This window comes from Saccoglossus kowalevskii, chromosome 11 (assembly GCF_978046115.1).
Source record: "Saccoglossus kowalevskii chromosome 11, keSacKowa6.1, whole genome shotgun sequence".
Lineage (NCBI taxonomy): Eukaryota > Metazoa > Hemichordata > Enteropneusta > Harrimaniidae > Saccoglossus > Saccoglossus kowalevskii.
In genome coordinates this window covers 518,424-535,673 of record NC_140651.1, presented here as the reverse complement: position 1 = coordinate 535,673, position 17,250 = coordinate 518,424, and the positions used below count along the sequence as shown (strand labels likewise).

The 17,250-nt window shown below is 40.5% G+C and overlaps 1 protein-coding gene across 1 annotated transcript in view; it reads left to right on the top strand.

Annotated features, from left to right (window-relative positions):
* The window catches only part of LOC144364044 (pyruvate dehydrogenase E1 component subunit alpha, mitochondrial-like), a 53,505-nt gene that overhangs the window by 11,132 nt on the left and 25,123 nt on the right, over positions 1 to 17,250 (top strand). The window contains exons 3-4 of the mRNA XM_085505608.1: positions 8,113 to 8,286; positions 16,829 to 16,955. Coding sequence (XP_085361734.1) covers positions 8,113 to 8,286; positions 16,829 to 16,955 — 301 coding nt within the window. The remainder of the gene's footprint in view (positions 1 to 8,112; positions 8,287 to 16,828; positions 16,956 to 17,250) is intronic.

The window sequence follows — 17,250 nt, the reverse complement described above, 5'->3', positions numbered from 1 at the left end:
AAAATATTTTAAATACTTGTGACTCATCGGTGAATTATTTTATTCGAAATAAAGTGAATATGTAATATTAACCATACAATAACATACAATATCATGCGTAATGTTAATTTTTTCTATAATAAACTCGCAGCGCACTTTGATCGCATTATTCGCGTACATTTCGACTGACTGAATAACCACGTGTTTGAATTACGTGCGGCAATGGGCAATGACCTCAATGAGTTCACGCACTGACATTTAAATTCGGGCCACTCAGTTTGACGCAAAACGATATAGTTACTTAACATTTGTTCAAAAAATCGGTAAACTCTCGCGAAGAGTTAACTGAAAGGCAACGTCGTTTTTGACCAAAAAAAGAACACGTCAATACAAGATTATGTGTGCGAGGTTAGATTTATAGAATGTACATGACCGCTTAACTCTGTTTTTTTTTAATAATCATGTCACACGTGGAACCATTTTTTTAGCTCCATGGTGAAACACAGAAGACATTTTAGTTCGTTCATTTCTTGTTTACCGATCTTGAACTTTTTGTCTGGAATGCGATACAGGCAAAGAATAAACATTAATGATACCCACCGTTGTCAAATCAACAAGAGGCTCGAATCAGGAAGGCTCGGCTATTTAAAACTTCGTAAATAACATTCTTTTCATGTGGTAGACTTTATTCAAGTGTAACAAACCTAAGTGAAATGTATGGACGTGTCATAATACTCGTACCTTCGAAAGTTACGACTTTTACTCTTGGAATTGGTGATAAATACATGCATAAAATACAACATTGTTTCACGCAACAACAATTTGTATACAGCATTGGACTTATGGATTTTTATATTAATAAAATACGTGGGCCAATAATATTACCATATGCTAAGTATTTCCATGCCAGCGATGCTCGTAACCTGCTCGATTTAAAAACAGCTATTTGAAACAAAGACTCATGGAATCACAAAGGAAACTGTTAAGTACGTATTTCACACCTTTCCTACGACCGCAGTTGCAACTGGTACCGGTGGCCACCGCGGTAGAGACCCCTAATTGTAAGCAGTCAGCGGCTCTCCTAGGTGTACCGCGGAGAGCCGCGGTGATTACCACGGTGAACCGCCCGTTTGATTTCCGACTCTCCCCTTACGCAAACAGCTCATTAACTTTGGTAGCTTTGTTATCATGCAAATGAGGAGAACAATGGAACTGAACACGTGGGACAAAAATATTTCAAAACAAAGACGCCTGGATGGTTCAGTAACAAGTTATGTTTTGAAAAAAACTTTGAAATGTTATGTTTCAACTCATCAGTTTTGTGAATTGTACTTACAATCACTTTATTAACTTTAGTAACCGTCTGTTAAAGTGGTTTAATCTCTAGTTGCAATAAAGTTAACGAACAATACATGCATGTTTCTTAAACTGACTTAAAGGAAAAGCCAAATGTATTAATATTGAGTCATGTGTTTATTTTTTTGTTCTAATTTTCATTATATATTGCATATTTGCATTGATTGTGGACCGAAAGAAACAAACTGTTACGCAAAATACAATGTATATATGTCTGTTTGTCATTTTCAGTATGCGTGCAGTAGATATTATCCAGAATTGTAAATAATAATTAATGCTGATACTGTTACAGTGAGTGAATCAACAATGCTGATTTTTTGGGACAGAAAATAGTGAAATGTTCACAATTTCAATGTGTGGTATGATTATTTGCAAAAGACCATTTCACAACGTTGGCCTTGTACAAAAGTGTATCAGTGGCTTAACTCGATGACACGTAACTGAGGACATATCACTGTTTGGGAATGACAACAACAATATTTTATTGGTAAAAATGGCGGGCATAAAATTTGGCTGATAATAACAACAGGCGTAAAACATAGCAGAGAGAAAATAAGTACAAGATTGTTAATTTACATAAGTGAATACTTTATTGAGAATTGGAAAACATACGGTTTACTTTTCGCTGTGAATATTTTTGGACCAATCGTGTAAGACGCGCCACGCCCGTTGCTCTAAACAATGAAACAAAATGACACTGGCCTGGTTTACCTTATTTTCACATCAATGATTCGCCTCAACATATTCTGAATCTTTTGGGCTCAACGGACCATAGGTTCGCTGAGCCTATGGGATGGGTTTCTGTCCTGCGTCTGTCGTCCGTCTATCTATCTGTCTGTCTGTGCATGACTTCTTCTCAAAAACCGTCAAACCATTTTACTCGATTTTTGGTGTGTCGATGCCTTGATGAGTGTAGATGGTAATTTGTTCATGAGAAGTCGATCTGCCAAAAATTATGCAAATTAGCCCCCCAAAAATTCTACTGTGGCGGTCTATAGTGAGTGCGCCATCTATAGTATGGTGTTGGAATAACTTTGTTTATAAATTGTTTCCGTCTGTGTGGGCAGGTCATTCTGTTAAATCGACTGAATTCCTTCCAAAGACTGAACTAAAGTGGTTATGGATGTTGTGGAACTCTTGGGACAAACAAAATCGTGTTTGTGTGGAATTTGGCAGAAGTCCTTTCCGAAAGTTGTGGTTGTGTGGATCGACCGCCGAGGTTGCAGTCTGCTGTTGCCATTGTGTTGAACGAAACTGTGGTTGAACCTAGCTGCAGTTCTGTAGCTCACTTGATTTCGCTGTCGGTTATTTTGTTTGTCGTGGTGTTAACGCGAAACCATGGAGCTACAGTTCCATCCTTTGCGAGTTACCCTATTTTACAGAACTGAAATCAGGTCGGGTCGTAACAGCCGACTGCGGGAAAACTACAGCGAAATCCCCATGTTTGCCGCCATCTTGAATAAGTTATTGTGACGCCACTAGGCGTCATAGTTTTCCCATTTCACATGGTTTTCGTCGTGAAATCGGCCAATTTCAGACCCTCGCCCTCAAAATAATTGATGAAATAGTTTCGGGACCCATCGACAGTAGAAAGGTAGAAACTTAAGGCCAAAATAATGAAAATAAAACGACTGTTACAACCCAACCTGATTTCAGTTCAGACTATTTTAAAATGGTCAAAAATTCTATTTTCGACTTCTTCTTCAAAACCGGTAGCCTGAATGCTTTAATACTTGGTGTGTATGTACCTTGTGTTGACATCTACTAGATTTGTTCATCCCATGGCCATATCTTTAATTCTCTAATTTTGGCAAATATTTTTGTCATTTTTGGTTGAAAATGGAATTTCAACTAACCACTATTTCCAATGCTTTGGTGTTAGGCATACATGTGTTTATTATTCCATTGACAACTTTGTGTGGTTGTTTGGCGATATTTCATTTAAAAGTACAAATTTAAACAAAAAGTTGTGGCATATACAGCACTAATCTTTTGTACAATAGCCGTTGAGCAACAGGTACTATATATAGGTACTACATGTGGACCTCTCTCAGATTTGTTCATTTCATGATAATATCTTTAATTCTCTAATTTTGATGAATATTTTTGTAATTTTTGGTAAAAAGTGATATTTTCGACTTCTTGTTGAAAACTGCAAGTCCAATTGCTTTGATATATTATACATATAGGCACTACATGTGGACCTCTCTCAGATTTGTTCATTTTCTAATGATATCTTCTGTTCTTTAATTGCCATGTGCATTGCTAACAGCGGAGCTATCTCAGCCGACAGGCTGCTTGTTTTGTTTACAGTTCAGCTTTTGAACTGAGGTCAGCGCATTAAAAAATAATCTATCGCCGACATGTACTATCGTGAATAATTTTGAAGTCGGTTAAATAGATACAAATTATCTGAACAATTTTGTGAATTCACAATTCTCATTGGATGGCTGCTGTGGTCTCGGGTCAGCCCTGTAACAACCATTTGATTCACAGTCACTTAGTGGAACATTCATGGTCACAAAAAATCGTGGTGGATTGAAACAGGTATAGTGTAAATTGAAACATCTTGACTTTTCCCTTGACGTTTCTGTTTAATACTATACAATAATCAATCCATATTTACAATGAGAATGGAGCGTTGTAATTTAATTATTTCAGTTAGTAAAGACCATTGTGTCTACATTGTAAAATAAAATATAAATTTAAAATATTAGAGCATCGTGACTTTGATAACAAAACCAGACATTGTATCAATACACCAGGCAAATCTGACAACCATATCTTACTTTGTTTGTAGATTTAATCCATGTGGGGAACAGAATATTCAAACAAATTTACGGCAGGTTATGTGAATAAACGACGAAAACACGATAAACAACTATCTTGTGAGTTCATTTTATTCCTGGTGCCACAGTTTCGCTATCCATGAGAGAAAAATATTTTTACCCCCGAATATCCCCGGCAAAAAAACAAAAATTCACGAAAATTTACAACACGCAGATCGAACTGCGGCAGGGAATAGAACGGCAAATGGAAACATGCAACAGAAATAAATGAACAATATGCAACATTAGAAGTAAAACAAAAATAATGTATTGCTTATAATGTGACAAATAAACCAAAAATAATAAAAATCGACAGTTAGGAATCATTTGAATTAGGATTTTCCCGCTGACAAACTCGCCCAATACACATGAAATCATAATGAATTAAAATGGCAGGGGTTAAACTGCGTAAAATGATTTCCGGTCTCGACAAATTACGAATCAATTGTCATACAAGATCAATAATAATTTACAAATTCACACAGTAAAAATATAAAAATTCATAGCTGTTTGAAAAAACTTCTCAGATCTTTATTTGTACGTTCATTGCCATCTTCGTCAAACTCAAAACCCTCAATGTCCAAGTCGGCGTCACTGTAGGCGTCAAACAAAATCCCTACAACTTCTTCCTGAAGTTCGTCGATATCGTTCCACACAATTTGGACTTAGCACTTTTAATCCACCGATTTCGCAGTCTGTCAGCTTGGCACTTTTCATACATGTCTAACCACAATAAAGAGACAAGAAAAATTGGGTCGCTCTGTTGCGATGGCATACGATGCTTTTGTTTACAGTCTGGCAATCATCTTTGACCTTTATGCATCTAATTTACTGATTGGCTAAGAATGACATCACTACTAGTATTTCGTCATAAAGGTCAAATCGTGACATTGCAGATTCGACGCTTATCAATCACGGTGAAAGTTATCATTCAGCAAGTTCCGGCGGTTGGAATGTCTCACTATATGGATATCGCGGTGGGCTTGAGATAGAAAGATTTTTTAATCCAACGACAGAAGAATAGTTTTCATGACAGAAATGCAATGGCGGTGATGAAAGATAGTAAAATAGTTGGCAGTCTTCGGCGTGACATTGCAAAATAGCTGGCCCCAGTCACAGGCGCTCGTAACGTTTCTTGGCTAATAAAAAATGACCTAAAGTGGGATCGGCATAGTTAGTCAGTCGCCGGTAAATTAGGTCATTTTTTATTATCCAGGAAACGTTCCGAGCGCCTGTGGCCCCAGTTATGGATTCGTAAGCTGCTACCAAATATTTTATTACGCCAAAATAACGTGATTTCAACAACTCTCCCAGGTATGGGTTGCTACAATATTGCAACATTGGTTTCATTGTCAATGATGCTAAAGCCGAACGAGTGCGACACTTGCTTAGCGGCTCTCCTTATACGATTTGCTTGAATCGATTCTGAGGAAGCACAAACCAAACAGCCAGCCCTTTTTAGGGCCACGACATATTTCAAAAAGAGAATTACTGTTTCTGCTTTAATATATATTTTTATAGACTTGCTGATTGTTAGGATTCTGAAAAAAAAATCTTGCTAAATAAATGTAAATCAGCGATGAACGCACTGCCCTGAAGGCAGAAAGCGAAATAGCTATTTTGCTGTCACACCTACTGTAGAATACTTTATTTTCGCTTGGAATTTATTTTCGCTATTTTCGCTGAAGGGATGATTCCGTGAAAATAAAATCCAGCGAATATACTTTTTTTCCTATACTTCACATTAAACTCATCAAAAATCAGTGAAAATAAATTCCACACAAAACGCCCAAAAAGCCTTTTCAGTGAAAATTAATTCCAGCGAAAATAAAGTATTCCACAGTATTTCGTGTTCACCCCTTGTTTTACGCAATCAACAATTATATTTAAATAATTTTTATAAGCATCACGACAGACTTCAAGAAAGTCAACTGTTAATACAACCCCAGTCAACAAATAGAAAATAGTTTTTTTTTATTTTTTGTGTAGAAAAAGGCCCCCTGGGCATGTGCCCGCATATGACCTCAACTTCTTCATTGTGTCAAAAGTGGGTGGTGGGTGTTTGCCCCGGCATGGGCTCTTACCCGGATAAGTACGGTATCAGTAAATAGACAGTAATATTCATTGGCATGATGTTGGAAGGAAAAAGTGAGCAAATGCCATTGGCAGGCAATGATGTCGTGGTGGTAACACTGATGTAAAACAAGTGAACTTGTGAGATTAAAGTTTATTGGGGAATACAGAACCTTTCAGAGTGTATTGTCAGTTTGTTAATTCCTTGATCAGATGTAGTCCGGAAACGGGGACTTGCTTTTTGCAGGGACCTGCATGCTTGTTTGCATCTCCACCTATATCCCAAACGGGCCTGGTCCAATCCGTTCAAACTTCATAAATACAACACATATCTTGTGCTTACATATGCGCACATCCATTCATTTCGTGATGCGATTCAAGATTGCAGAATGGCGGCTATTTTAATGTTGAAAATCAAAATCAAGCATTTCTGTCATTTTGAAACTTGATCTTGATCGTATGTCAACAAATTTTGTTCAAACTTTGTATGAGCATCATACATTATGAGACCTTAATGCCATCTCTGACCTGCCAATCATGTTCAAACTTTGTATGAACATCATACATTATGAGACCTTAATGCAATCTCTGACCTGCCAATCATGTTCAAACTTTGTATGAACATCATACATTATGAGACCTTAATGCCATCTCTGACCTGCCAATCATGTTCAAACTTTATATGAACATCATACATTATGAGACCTTAATGCCATCTCTGACCTGCCAATCATGTTCAAACTTTATATGAACATCATACATTATGAGACCTTAATGCCATCTTTGACCTGCCAATCATGTTCAAACTTTGTATGAACATCATGCATTATGAGACCTTAATGCAATCTCTGACCAGCCAATCATGTTCAAACTTTGTATGAACATCATACATTATGAGACCTTAATGCCATCTCTGACCTGCCAATCATGTTCAAACTTTGTATGAACATCATACATTATGAGACCTTAATGCCATCTCTGACCTGCCAATCATGTTCAAACTTTGTATGAACATCATACATTATGAGACCTTAATGCCATCTCTGACCTGCCAATCATGTTCAAACTTTGTATGAACATCATACATTATGAGACCTTAATGCCATCTCTGACCTGCCAATCATGTTCAAACTTTGTATATATTATCATCATGTCATAAGTATGCACATGTATTTATTGGACAATTCAATTGCATTTCTGCCATTCTGGAACGGGATCTCAGTTGTATATGGACAAGTTTTGTTCAAACTTGGTACAAGCATCAGACATTATGAGACCTTGATCCAATTGATCTTGTTTTTCAGATCAAATTCTAAATGTCTGCCTGATAGCCATTTTGTTTTAACAAATTTGTTTCTGGAGCTACATTGTCAAACTTCAGATATACATCATCTCACACATATGTAGATGTATTCATTTGACAATAATTTGAAAAAATAAAAATTTTTGCTTTGTGTGCATTGGTGATGTTCTTCTAATCATAGACCTATGAAGGTCTATGTTCTAATGTAGTAAATACTGTATTCCTTATTTGTACTTCATGCCTCCAAAGATGACAGTTGAGCTGTTTATATTAGTTTATTGCTCATGTTCATCCATTAAACAATAGAACTTTTCAACTTTTCTTGAAAACTATTAGCATTGACAACATTGATACATGCTTGTACATGTGGATCACTATGAATGTGTTTATAGGTTTATTTCAAATGCATTACAAGGCAATGACATAAGACAAAGTATTGAGGCAGATTTACAAAATAAAAAGTAGTACATGTTTGTAAGAAATCTGAGACTGAAATACAAGTACTCATATAAGTCTTCTGAAGTGGAATGCGCTGTTGACAGATTATTTGTGTTTTCTAATATTCATTTTTAGGGATATAAGCTACATAAATTAGATGAAGGTCCATCAACTGAAGTGACAGTCACCAGAGAAGATGCCTTAACATACTACAGACAGATGCAGACCATTCGTCGAATGGAGGCTGCTGCCGGAAACCTTTATAAAGCTAAAGTTATCCGAGGGTTTTGTCATCTGTATTCAGGACAGGTAAATATAATTCAAGTTTTGAGGGATTTACCTCAAAAGTTTATCTGAGGATGAGGTGTGCGGGCAGGCAGTAGCCACAACACTGATGTGTGCTTCTGATCTACATGTGTGTTCTGAGGGCGTGCAGTAGCCACAACACTGATGTGTGCTTCTGATCTACATGTGTGTTCTGAGGGCAGGCAGTAGCCACAACACTGATGTGTGCTTCTGATCTACATGTGTGTTCTGAGGGCAGGCAGTAGCCACAACACTGATGTGTGCTTCTGATCTACATGTGTGTTCTGAGGGCATGCAGAAACCGCAACACTGATGTGTGCTTCTGATCTACATGTGTGTTCTGAGGGCAGGCAGTAGCCACAACACTGATGTGTGCTTCTGATCTACATGTGTGTTCTGAGGGCAGGCAGTAGCCACAACACTGATGTGTGCTTCTGATCTACATGTGTGTTCTGAGGGCATGCAGAAACCACAACACTGATGTGTGCTTCTGATCTACATGTGTGTTCTGAGGGCAGGCAGTAGCCACAACACTGATGTGTGCTTCTGATCTACATGTGTGTTCTGAGGGCATGCAGTAGCCACAACACTGATGTGTGCTTCTGATCTACATGTGTGTTCTGAGGGCAGGCAGTAGCCACAACACTGATGTGTGCTTCTGATCTACATGTGTGTTCTGAGGGCAGGCAGTAGCCACAACACTGATGTGTGCTTCTGATCTACATGTGTGTTCTGAGGGCATGCAGTAGCCACAACACTGATGTGTGCTTCTGATCTACATGTGTGTTCTGAGGGCATGCAGTAGCCACAACACTGATGTGTGCTTCTGATCTATATGTGTGTTCTGAGGGCATGCAGTAGCCACAACACTGATGTGTGCTTCTGATCTACATGTGTGTTCTGAGGGCAGGCAGAAATCACAACACTGATGTGTGCTTCTGATCTACATGTGTGTTTTGAGGGTAGGCAGTAGCCACAACACTGATGTGTGCTTCTGATCTACATGTGTGTTCTGAGGGCATGCAGTAGCCACAACACTGATGTGTGCTTCTGATCTACATGTGTGTTCTGAGGGCAGGTAGTAGCCACAACACTGATGTGTGCTTCTGATCTACATGTGTGTTCTGAGGGCATGCAGCAACCGCAACACTGATGTGTGCTTCTGATCTACATGTGTGTTCTGAGGGCAGGCAGTAGCCACAACACTGATGTGTGCTTCTGATCTACATGTGTGTTCTGAGGGCAGGCAGTAGCCACAACACTGATGTGTGCTTCTGATCTACATGTGTTCTGATGGCATGCAGTAGCCACAACACTGATGTGTGCTTCTGATCTACATGTGTGTTCTGAGGGCATGCAGTAGCCACAACACTGATGTGTGCTTCTGATCTACATGTGTGTTCTGAGGGCATGCAGTAGCCACAACACTGATGTGTGCTTCTGATCTACATGTGTGTTCTGAGGGCATGCAGAAACCACAACACTGATGTGTGCTTCTGATCTACATGTGTGTTCTGAGGGCAGGCAGTAGCCACAACACTGATGTGTGCTTCTGATCTACATGTGTGTTCTGAGGGCAGGCAGTAGCCACAACACTGATGTGTGCTTTTGATCTACATGTGTGTTCTGAGGGCATGCAGTAGCCACAACACTGATGTGTGCTTTTGATCTACATGTGTGTTCTGAGGGCATGCAGTAGCCACAACACTGATGTGTGCTTTTGATCTACATGTGTGTTCTGAGGGCAGGCAGTAGCCACAACACTGATGTGTGCTTCAGATCTACATGTGTGTTCTGAGGGCAGGCAGTAGCCACAACACTGATGTGTGCTTCTGATCTACATGTGTGTTCTGAGGGCAGGCAGTAGCCACAACACTGATGTGTGCTTCTGATCTACATGTGTGTTTTGAGGGTAGGCAGAAATCACAACACTGATGTGTGCTTCTGATCTACATGTGTATTCTGAGGGCACGCAGTAGCCACAACACTGATGTGTGCTTCTGATCTACATGTGTGTTCTGAGGGCAGGCAGAAATCACAACACTGATGTGTGTTTCTGATCTACATGCATCTTCTGAAGGCAGGCAGTAGCCACAACACTGATGTGTGCTTCTGATCTACATGTGTGTTCTGAGGGCAGGCAGAAATCACAACACTGATGTGTGTTTCTGATCTACATGCATCTTCTGAAGGCAGGCAGTAGCCACAACACTGATGTGTGCTTCTGATCTACATGTGTGTTCTGAGGGCAGGCAGAAATCACAACACTGATGTGTGTTTCTGATCTACATGCATCTTCTGAAGGCAGGCAGTAGCCACAACACTGATGTGTGCTTCTGATCTACATGTGTGTTCTGAGGGTAGGCAGTAGCCACAACACTGATGTGTGCTTCTGATCTACATGTGTATTCTGAGCGCACGCAGTAGCCACAACACTGATGTGTGCTTCTGATCTACATGTGTGTTCTGAGGGCAGGCAGTAGCCACAACACTGATGTGTGCTTCTGATCTACATGTGTGTTCTGAGGGCATGCAGTAGCCACAACACTGATGTGTGCTTCTGATCTACATGTGTGTTCTGAGGGCAGGCAGTAGCCACAACACTGATGTGTGCTTCTGATCTACATGTGTTCTGATGGCATGCAGTAGCCACAACACGGATGTGTGCTTCTGATCTACATGTGTGTTCTGAGGGCATGCAGTAGCCACAACACTGATGTGTGCTTCTGATCTACATGTGTGTTCTGAGGGCAGGCAGTAGCCACAACACTGATGTGTGCTTCTGATCTACATGTGTTCTGATGGCATGCAGTAGCCACAACACTGATGTGTGCTTCTGATCTACATGTGTGTTCTGAGGGCATGCAGTAGCCACAACACTGATGTGTGCTTCTGATCTACATGTGTTCTGATGGCATGCAGTAGCTACAACACTGATGTGTGCTTCTGATCTACATGTGTGTTCTGAGGGCATGCAGTAGCCACAACACTGATGTGTGCTTCTGATCTACATGTGTTCTGATGGCATGCAGTAGCCACAACACTGATGTGTGCTTCTGATCTACATGTGTGTTCTGAGGGCATGCAGTAGCCACAACACTGATGTGTGCTTCTGATCTACATGTGTGTTCTGAGGGCATGCAGAAACCACAACACTGATGTGTGCTTCTGATCTACATGTGTGTTCTGAGGGCAGGCAGTAGCCACAACACTGATGTGTGCTTCTGATCTACATGTGTGTTCTGAGGGCAGGCAGTAGCCACAACACTGATGTGTGCTTTTGATCTACATGTGTGTTCTGAGGGCATGCAGTAGCCACAACACTGATGTGTGCTTCTGATCTACATGCGTGTTCTGAGGGCAGGCAGTAGCCACAACACTGATGTGTGCTTCTGATCTACATGTGTGTTCTGAGGGCAGGCAGAAATCACAACACTGATGTGTGTTTCTGATCTACATGCATCTTCTGAAGGCAGGCAGTAGCCACAACACTGATGTGTGCTTCTGATCTACATGTGTGTTCTGAGGGCATGCAGTAGCCACAACACTGATGTGTGCTTCTGATCTACATGTGTGTTCTGAGGGCAGGCAGTAGCCACAACACTGATGTGTGCTTCTGATCTACATGTGTTCTGATGGCATGCAGTAGCCACAACACGGATGTGTGCTTCTGATCTACATGTGTGTTCTGAGGGCATGCAGTAGCCACAACACTGATGTGTGCTTCTGATCTACATGTGTGTTCTGAGGGCAGGCAGTAGCCACAACACTGATGTGTGCTTCTGATCTACATGTGTGTTCTGAGGGCAGGCAGTAGCCACAACACTGATGTGTGCTTCAGATCTACATGTGTGTTCTGAGGGCATGCAGTAGACACAACACTGATGTGTGCTTCTGATCTACATGTGTGTTCTGAGGGCAGGCAGTAGCCACAACACTGATGTGTGCTTCAGATCTACATGTGTGTTCTGAGGGCAGGCAGTAGCCACAACACTGATGTGTGCTTCTGATCTACATGTGTGTTCTGAGGGCAGGCAGTAGCCACAACACTGATGTGTGCTTCTGATCTACATGTGTGTTCTGAGGGCAGGCAGTAGCCACAACACTGATGTGTGCTTCTGATCTACATGTGTGTTCTGAGGGCAGGCAGTAGCCACAACACTGATGTGTGCTTCTGATCTACATGTGTGTTCTGAGGGCAGGCAGTAGCCACAACACTGATGTGTGCTTCTGATCTACATGTGTTCTGAGGGCACGCAGTAGCCACAACACTGATGTGTGCTTCTGATCTACATGTGTGTTCTGAGGGCAGGCAGTAGCCACAACACTGATGTGTGCTTCTGATCTACATGTGTGTTCTGAGGGTAGGCAGAAATCACAACACTGATGTGTGCTTCTGATCTACATGTGTATTCTGAGGGCAGGCAGTAGCCACAACACTGATGTGTGCTTCTGATCTACATGTGTGTTCTGAGGGCAGGCAGAAATCACAACACTGATGTGTGTTTCTGATCTACATGCATGTTCTGAAGGCAGGCAGTAGCCACAACACTGATGTGTGCTTCTGATCTACATGTGTGTTCTGAGGGCATGCAGTAGCCACAACACTGATGTGTGCTTCTGATCTACATGTGTTCTGAGGGCATGCAGTAGCCACAACACTGATGTGTGCTTCTGATCTACATGTGTGTTCTGAGAGCAGGCAGTGGCCACAACACTGATGTGTGCTTCTGATCTACATGTGTGTTCTGAGGGCAGGCAGTAGCCACAACACTGATGTGTGCTTCTGATCTACATGTGTGTTCTGAGGGCATGCAGTAGCCACAACACTGATGTGTGCTTCTGATCTACATGTGTGTTCTGAGGGCAGGCAGTAGCCACAACACTGATGTGTGCTTCTGATCTACATGTGTGTTCTGAAGGCAGGCAGTAGCCACAACACTGATGTGTGCTTCTCATCTACATGTGTTCTGAGGGCAGGCAGTAGCCACAACACTGATGTGTGCTTCTGATCTACATGTGTGTTCTGAAGGCAGGCAGTAGCCACAACACTGATGTGTGCTTCTGATCTACATGTGTGTTCTGAGGGCATGCAGTAACCACAACACTGATGTGTGCTTCTGATCTACATGTGTGTTCTGAAGGCAGGCAGTAGCCACAACACTGATGTGTGCTTCTGATCTACATGTGTTCTGAGGGCATGCAGAAACCGCAACACTGATGTGTGTTTCTGATCTACATGTGTGTTCTGAGGGCATGCAGAAACCGCAACACTGATGTGTGCTTCTGATCTACATGTGTGTTCTGATGGCATGCAGAAACCGCAACACTGATGTGTGCTTCTGATCTACATGTGTGTTCTGAGGGCAGGCAGTAGCCACAACACTGATGTGTGCTTCTGATCTACATGTGTGTTCTGAGGGCAGGCAGTAGCCACAGCAGTGATGTGTGCTTTTGATCTACATGTGTGTTCTGAGGGCATGCAGAAACCACAACACTGATGTGTGCTTCTGATTTACATGTGTGTTCTGAGGGCAGGCAGTAGCCACAACACTGATGTGTGCTTCTGATCTACATGTGTGTTCTGAGGGCATGCAGTAGCCACAACACTGATGTGTGCTTCTGATCTACATGTGTGTTCTGAGGGCAGGCATTAGCCACAACACTGATGTGTGCTTCTGATCTACATGTGTGTTCTGAGGGCAGGCAGTAGCCTCAACAGTGATGTGTGCTTTTGATCTACATGTGTGTTCTGAGGGCATGCAGAAACCACAACACTGATATGTGCTTCTGATCTACATGTGTGTTCTGAGGGCATGCAGTAGCCACAACACTGATGTGTGCTTCTGGTCTACATGTGTGTTCTGAGGGCAGGCAGTAGCCACAACACTGATGTGTGCTTCTGATCTACATGTGTGTTCTGAGGGCAGGCAGAAACCACAACACTGATGTGTGCTTCTGATCTACATGTGTGTTCTGAGGGCATGCAGTAGCCACAACACTGATGTGTGCTTCTGATCTACATGTGTGTTCTGAGGGCAGGCAGGAGCCACAACACTGATGTGTGCTTCTGATCTACATGTGTGTTCTGAGGGCAGGCAGTAGCCACAACACTGATGTGTACTTTTGATCTACATGTGTGTTCTAAGACCAGGCAGAAGCCACAACACGGATGTGTGCTTTTGATCTACATGTGTGTTTTGAGGGCAGGCAGTAGCCACAACACTGATGTGTGCTTCTGATCTACATGTGTGTTCTGAGGGCATGCAGTAGCCACAACACTGATGTGTGCTTCTGATCTACATGTGTGTTCTTAGGGCTGGCAGTAGCCAGGTTGAGGCAAAAATTACACACACGTGGATCAAAGATGCCTGACTGACAGGCATCTTGTTTTTTTTTAAATGTGGTACCTTGGACATGCTTTGTTAGTTTTGATTCAAATTTGGCACATACATGTCTATGACAATTTGTTTCAAAATCGGATCAAGGATGGCCGATTGACAGCCATCTGACTTTTTGGCCTTACTACTATATTTCCTAAAGTTATGTACCATTTGTAATTTTGTGTTGTAATTTGCATAATTAGTTAATTTTTGGCTTGTACATTGATATCGCATGTACTAATTATCCCATTGCAATGAATCTTTGTACATAGATGTTCCAGGACAATGCACATATGTACTCTAACACAATGTAATGATCAAATTAGTTTTAGGTTTATATACATCTATAATAATTACGTGATTTGCATAATAATTTACTTTTTCAGCTTTCCACTAATTTAGATTAATTAATTAGGATTAATCATCACATTATAATGAAACTTTGTACATGTGCACCCTGAAACAATATACAGACCTAAATCTATGCATGATAATTGCTTAATTTGTATAATAATTCATTTAGTTCATTGAGGTAATCCACAGACATGATTAGTTTAATGTTGATAAATCTATCACATGTAATAAAACTGAAAACCATGGATGAAAAATCAAATGTATTATAAATTTTGATAATGTGAATCACATTCTTTTCATGTTATGTATGCATCTCAAATAGCAGACAAAAATTAGTTTCCAAGCTTCTTATTTGAAAAGCAAATCTTAAATTAGGAATTAATTTTAATGTGTTCAGGAGTTCTTTCTAAGCTTTCTTTGATTATTTTTGGCCATATTACTATATCTGTATCACTCATGTATCATTTTCATTGATATTTAGCATGTCATAAATGGATACATGTCAATTCAATTTGATAAAATATGGCCGACTGGCGGCCATCTTGTTTGTTTAACATGTGATAACTTGGACATGCTTAGACTATTTTGTATCAGGCCTATGCCTAGCTTACTCTTAATGTTGGTGTCTTTTTTGACATGCCAGTTATTCTGACCTATGCTTTAACTCTGCTTGCCATTCACCCTCAGGGGTGATTCACATTGATGCTACTATTTGATTTGCCAATTACATGTCTCATTGCATTTTGTTGCAGCAAGCAAGCACCTTTCGCATATCTGATATTGCTTTTTGCCTCTCAGATAGTTATGGGGATATGGACGTTTTACACTAATTAACTGACAAACTATCCCCCCTGCAGGAGGAGTTCTTTTAATTTTATGATGTAGATGGGCAAGTGTAATTCACAGATAGATCACCATTGTTTGACACCCCCTTCCATGTGAATTTAAATTAGAGGCATGACAAACGTTAAATTGTATTTAACGCATTATTTTGAACTGATATTTATTCAAACTGCAAATTTGAGGACCCTGCCTTCACCATATTATTCAACACAAGAGGGTGCTTGACTTGTTCAAAGGGTCTATTGGCCACTTTAGTCCAGAACTAACAATACAATTACAAAGAGTTGCAATTGCTGTATTCCCAGAATTATGGTCATACATTGTATGTTAACATTGTAAAGCCCCATGTAAAGATTTATTGTAGGGCACCATGGCAACAAGCATTCATATTCATGAGATGTATGGTAATGTAATTTTAGTGCCTCATTCCGATCCTCAGACTTGCATTTTCTTAAACATACTTTAAACAATTTTAGCAAGTGCAGTAACATAGACATGCACCTTTGTTTCACTTGTGATCGATGTTTTTCTTTGCTATGTCTTAAACCGAAGGGGTTGTCACGCAATTAGTTTCACTCAAGTTTGCATTCGAGTTTCAAGGACACACTTGCAACAACCCACGGCTTTAATATGACGAGCACAAAGAGAATTTTAAAAAAATTAACAGGGACTATGTCATTTTCAATAACTTGCTGATTATGTACTCCACATATGTCATTCAAAACTATGCAATTACTCAGAGGGTTGTTTACAATTATTCTCATACTTCGCTGTGGGATTCAGACTCATTATTGTGAGTATTTAGTACATCGCGTCTTAAGGGTTAAAGAGCCGTTATATTCATTCTGTTCTTTGTGGGTCTCATGCAGCACATACACTGAATGTACTTTGTTAGAACATCTTGAGGGTAGGAAAATAAGTAATGGGCAAGGTTTTAAGTATTTCACTATGTTTCTTTTTCTTAGGAAGCATGTTGTGTTGGGATAGAAGCATCACTGAGACGTGATGATGCTGTCATCACTGCATATAGAGCACATGGATGGGCATACACACGAGGATTGTCAGTTCATAGTGTCCTCTCTGAACTCACAGGTAAATGGTTAGCATGTGATTTATGACAAATTCCCATGGCATGTGTCAACTGCTACAATGTATATGGTATTATGATTAGTGTGTTTAGCCACCCATGTGGTGGTACATCCTGTCTATTAGTCAGGATCTCGGCCAGTAATCCTATTTTAGCTAACAAGTCATAAATTGAGAGCTGAAACGTACATGTAATTCAAAATTTGAAAAGAAATGTTTGTTTTTATAGTTTGTCCCAAATTATTGCTCCATGAATATCACTTTCTCATCTCTCCTGACTTTGGTACATGTATATACAAAT